The sequence below is a fragment of the Sinocyclocheilus rhinocerous genome, unplaced genomic scaffold, assembly GCF_001515625.1.
Source record: "Sinocyclocheilus rhinocerous isolate Xijiao unplaced genomic scaffold, SAMN03320098_v1.1 scaffold1763, whole genome shotgun sequence".
NCBI lineage: Eukaryota > Metazoa > Chordata > Actinopteri > Cypriniformes > Cyprinidae > Sinocyclocheilus > Sinocyclocheilus rhinocerous.
The window spans coordinates 371,156-376,554 of NW_015640500.1; the positions used below are offsets into that span (position 1 = coordinate 371,156).

General features: G+C 37.4%; 1 protein-coding gene across 1 annotated transcript; it reads left to right on the forward strand.

Annotated features, from left to right (window-relative positions):
- Positions 1-816: 816 nt before the first annotated feature.
- Positions 817-4,602, forward strand: taco1 (translational activator of mitochondrially encoded cytochrome c oxidase I). Its single transcript, XM_016569453.1, has 4 exons — positions 817-831; positions 1,584-1,714; positions 1,808-1,970; positions 4,219-4,602. The coding sequence occupies exons 1-4, from the start codon at positions 817-819 to the stop codon at positions 4,426-4,428; spliced, it is 519 nt and encodes a 172-aa protein (XP_016424939.1). The 3' UTR covers positions 4,429-4,602.
- The last annotated feature ends 797 nt before the right edge of the window (positions 4,603-5,399 follow it).

The window sequence follows — 5,399 nt, forward strand, 5'->3', positions numbered from 1 at the left end:
CGCACACCTCTCAATAAAAATGTCTAACAGCTAAAGAACTCTCTGTAGAGCTCAGAGACAGGATTGTGTCAAGACACTGATCTAGGGAAGATTTCAGAAAAAAAATCTGCTGCATTGAGGATTAACAGAAGCATGTAGCCTCCATTATCCTTAATGGAAGAAGTTTGGAACAGCCAGGAGATCTTCCTAGAGTTGTTTTCCTGGCCAAACTGAGCAATCGATGGAGAAGAACCTGGGTTAGAATGGTGAACAAGAAGCTGATGGCCACTCTAGTTGAGCTCCATGATCATGTATGGAGATGGGAGAAACCTACAGAAGGACAAACATCACTGCAACACTCCACCGATCTGGGCTTTATGGTGGTGTGGCCAAACTCAATCCTCTCAGTGAAGATACATGAAAACCCAGTTGAAATTTGAAAAAAAAAAAGGACTCTCATACTGTGAGAAACTAGATTCTCTGGTCTGATGAACCGCAATTCCAAGCAGCTTGTATGGAGGAAAACAGGTACTGCTCATCACCTGCGCAGTACCATCCCAACAGTAAAGTGTGGTGGTAGCAGCCTCATGCTGTGGGGGTATTTTCCAGCATCGGGGACTCGTCAGAGTAGAAGGAAAGCTCAACACAGAAATAGCCTTAATGAAAACCTTGACAGAACATTCAGAACCTGGACTGGGCAGAAGGTTCACCTTCCAGCAGGACTAGACAATGCAAGAGTGGCTTATAGACAACTCTGTGAATGTCCTTGGGCTTGAACCCAAACATTTCTGGAGAAACTTGAAAATGTCTGTCGGCCCCCATCCAACATGACAGAGCATGAGAGGTGAAGAGGTGAGGAGAAGAATGTCAGATAATTGGCAAATGCAGATGTGCAAAGCTTGTCGCATCATATCCAAAAAGACTGGAGGCTGTAAAGGGGCTTCAACTAAGTACCGAGTTTAAGTTGAATACTTATGCGATGTACTTATTTTAGTTTTTTTTCAAAGTTGTCACAAATCAGTTTTTTGCTTTGCCATTATGGTCTATGGAGTGTAGATAGATGTGAAAAAAATATTTTAATGACGTTTAACGTAATGCAGCAACATAACAAAAAAAAAAATCATGAATACTTTCGCAAGGCACTGAATATATATGTTTTTAAAATTTAAATTCTGTCATTATTCACTCACCTGCATTCATTGTTTTTTTTTTCCATACAACAATAATTTGCAGTGTCCATCATGTCTTTCAGCTCCATAAATGACACAGAGATTCTATAAGAGTATCATATATCATAAATGTCGTCCATACAAATTGTATCTCAGTGGAGGTGAAGAAGATCAGTTAATCATGACTGAGATATCAGTCTTTTCAACACACACACACACATATAACTTCTGAAGACTTTTGAAGGCTTATTAATTTTTTTTTTTATTATTCCTTTAAAGTTTTCATTTTATTTTTGAAGCTTGACAGGTGTGGTCACTATAAACTGTCACTGAAAAAATAATCTTTAAAAATTCTTCAATATTCTGTTAATCGTGCATTGATGAGATATTAGTAATAATAATAACACTCTTCTTTTTTTTTAAAATGTGTAATAGAAGTCAAAGCCAGGAGTACAGTATCTTTATGAGGCCACAGGACCGGGTGGGTGCACGTTGCTCATTGAGGTTTTGACTGACAACAACACACGGTCCCATCAAGAAATCAAACGTATCTTGATGAAAAATGGGTTAGTACTGATTTGTACTCGAGATCAAAATCAAGATGTAGTAATAGTATTTAGGCACAACTCAGTGTACTGCTTTTCTCTGTTTGTCCACAGTGGGGCGCTGTGTGAAGGAGCACGCCGGAACTTTGACAGGAAAGGTGTTGTGGCAGCATCCAGAGATGGGGTCTCCTCTGAGAAAGCTCTAGAGCTGGCCATTGAGGCAGGAGCTGAAGATGTGCAGGAGATGGAGGATGAAGAGGAGCGACCCATACTACAGGTCTGAGCACTCTTTCTTAGCAGGATTGTGAAAAAAATTTAGAATTTAAGTATTAAATTCTGCCTTTCAGTTTATAAGTGTGAATTTGAATTGACTTGGCAAACATGCCCCGAAATAATGTAATTTAAATTGAAGAGGATTTTGCTCATTTATTAATTCAAAACAGTCACACAACAGAGGAATTTCATATATTGTAGTTTTGTGACAAATAAGATTGTTAATGAATTTGACTAGTTATGCATATTTATTCCCTGAAATATAGAATGGTTTAATAAGATATATCTGGTCAGGCAAAAAACAAGTTCAATACTCTCCAAATAATTAACAGCCAACAAATCAAGATTTTATATTCGATGTAAAGTGTCACAAAATGTCCATCACAATAATTTCAGATAACTATAAAAATACATATTTTGATTATATTAAGCCATAACCACACACGTTAATTAAATGTTATCAAATTTGTGCAATATAACTGAGAAATTTAATTATTTTAAAAAAAAACACTGGCAGTCAAGGTTTGGAGTAATTTTTTAAATGTTTTTGAAAGACGTGTCTTATGCTCACCAAGGCTGCTGTGAAAATTATTACAATTTAAATGAATTGTTTTGTATTTTAATATATTTTTAAATGTAATTTATTCCTGTGATGGAAAAGCTGAATTTCAGCATCATTACTCCAGTCTTCAGTGTCACATGATCTTTCAGAAATCATTGTAATATGCCGATTTGGTGCTCAAGAAACATTTCTTGTTATTATCAATTATTATGTTGAAGAGTCTTTTCAAAAGACTGGAGTCATGCTGCCTTCACGTGCTATATCGGAATTATTGTAAATACTAGTTTCCTAATCTGAAATTAGATGTGAACGGTCTCTCCAGTCGTATTTACTACTATGAAACTTAGAGATAAATGTGCGTTTACACCATATCGTGATTACAAGATACCAACTTGGAAATATAGCTGCAAGCAACGATTACCGGGGTACAAGCGCTTGAAGACATTTAAGCACATATGAAAAAAAAGACATTGGGCCTCATTCATGAAACATTCGTAAATATTGGAGTAAATTCTGAGAAATTTGCGGATAAAACGGACCTTCCCGAAAACTCTCCTCCGGATTCACAAACGCTTCGTAAACTTCCGATTTGATAGTTAAACATGCGTATGTTAATGAATTCCAATGCACTCGTGCACGCTCATTCACAATTACCATAATCCCCGCCTATAATTACAGCTACGCGAATTGCGTGTCCAGGAACGCAGTGGAATATTCTGGTCTACTTTCTTAGGTTTGGCTCCAGTATATTGCATAAATGCAAAAAAGACTAATAGGCCATATGCCTAACAATAAATATTCAATAACGTGTGTCCACCAAAGCGTCTTCAGTGTCACATGATCTTTCAGAAATCATTGTAATATGCCGATTTGGTGCTCAAGAAACATTTCTTGTTATTATCAATTATTATGTTGAAGAGTCTTTTCAAAACTAGAGATAAAAAACATTTAGTTCAGTTGGATGCTTAATTGTGAACTGAAAGTGCCTGCTCTGCTCCATACAGCGTGCGCTGCAGAGACACAGCACAGGAGTCATGCACAGGACTGGAGTCATGCTGCCTTCACGTGCTATATCGGAATTATTGTAAATACTAGTTTCCTAATCTGAAATTAGATGTGAACGGTCTCTCCAGTCGTATTTACTACTATGAAACTTAGAGATAAATGTGCGTTTACACCATATCGTGATTACAAGATACCAACTTGGAAATATAGCTGCAAGCAACGATTACCGGGGTACAAGCGCTTGAAGACAAGTCAAACAGGCCCACTGAGTTTCATTCCGAGTGACCTCTGTTAACCTTGTCTAATAGGTGCTCAAACTTCATTGACCAATGGCGGCCATGTTTTTTGAGGTATGCAAATGTCCTTACAGACACTTGTAGCACTTGTAGACAAAGACACGGCATACCAATTTTCATGTTGATTGGACAAATGGTTGCATAGTTATAGATATAGTTTTTATGTTTTTTTCCCCTCTTATAGTGCCACCAAGTGGCCAAGCTCAGCATTTTTTTCTAACATAAGTGTTCTGAGTTTGGCAAAGATATCTCATTCCGTTCTGCTCCGCCATTTTAATAAAAGTGGCCCTGCCCCTTTCGAAAGTTTTTGAATTTTACTTGTAGAACCTCTTTGTGTAAAATTAGTTTTAAGAAATTCTCTCAATTGTTAACCCTTCTCTCCCTTTCAGTTTATCTGTGACATTGCGTCCATGAAGGCTGTGCGGAGTGCTCTAGAAGGTCTGGGGGTACACACACTTTCAGCCGGTCTGGAGTTTGTTTCTCATACCCCGTCTCTCCTGACTCAGACTCAGCTAGAGACCGCGTCCACCCTGCTGGATGCTCTCAATGACTGCCCTGATGTGGTCCGGGTATGGGATAACATCCATGCACAGACCTAGAGTTCACAATAAGTCAATTGACAAATGGAACAACTCACAGATAGATGAACTAATCAATGATCTACATGCCTTAACTGAAAAAAATGGACCTGCTTGGCCAAATTGTATTGGACTTTACTTGGATTTTTTGTGTGATGGTAAATGCTTGATTGACCTTGTTGATATATCTTCATCACGGCAATAAAGAAGATATGTTAGTCAGATGTGTATATTTTTGAATAGCGTTATATACTGAATGTTGTGATCATAAACATCTTTGTAATAAGATCACAAATCACAAATGAATGGTGGATATTCATTAGATCACAAATGAATTTTAAGAAATAATTTACTATATTTTTGAAAATCGGTTCTGAATATAAAGAGATAGAAAGGCAATTTTCCCACAACCTGAAAAAAAAAAGAAAGTAAATCATAGTTGCTCTATGCAAATTGTTATTGAACAGTGAGAAGCAGATCGGAATTATTGTAAATACTAGTTTCCTAATCTGAAATTAGATGTGAACGGTCTCTCCAGTCGTATTTACTACTATGAAACTTAGAGATAAATGTGCGTTTACACCATATCGTGATTACAAGATACCAACTTGGAAATATAGCTGCAAGCAACGATTACCGGGGTACAAGCGCTTGAAGACATTTAAGCACATATGAAAAAAAAGACATTGGGCCTCATTCATGAAACATTCGTAAATATTGGAGTAAATTCTGAGAAATTTGCGGATAAAACGGACCTTCCCGAAAACTCTCCTCCGGATTCACAAACGCTTCGTAAACTTCCGATTTGATAGTTAAACATGCGTATGTTAATGAATTCCAATGCACTCGTGCACGCTCATTCACAATTACCATAATCCCCGCCTATAATTACAGCTACGCGAATTGCGTGTCCAGGAACGCAGTGGAATATTCTGGTCTACTTTCTTAGGTTTGGCTCCAGTATATTGCATAAATGCAAAAAAGACTAATAG

Coding starts and splice junctions, on each gene's coding strand:
- taco1 (XM_016569453.1), top strand. Junction 1,715..1,807: donor CGTATCTTGATGAAAAATGG/GTTAGTACTGAT, acceptor GTTTGTCCACAG/TGGGGCGCTGTGTGAAGGAG. Junction 1,971..4,218: donor AGGAGCGACCCATACTACAG/GTCTGAGCACTC, acceptor TCTCCCTTTCAG/TTTATCTGTGACATTGCGTC.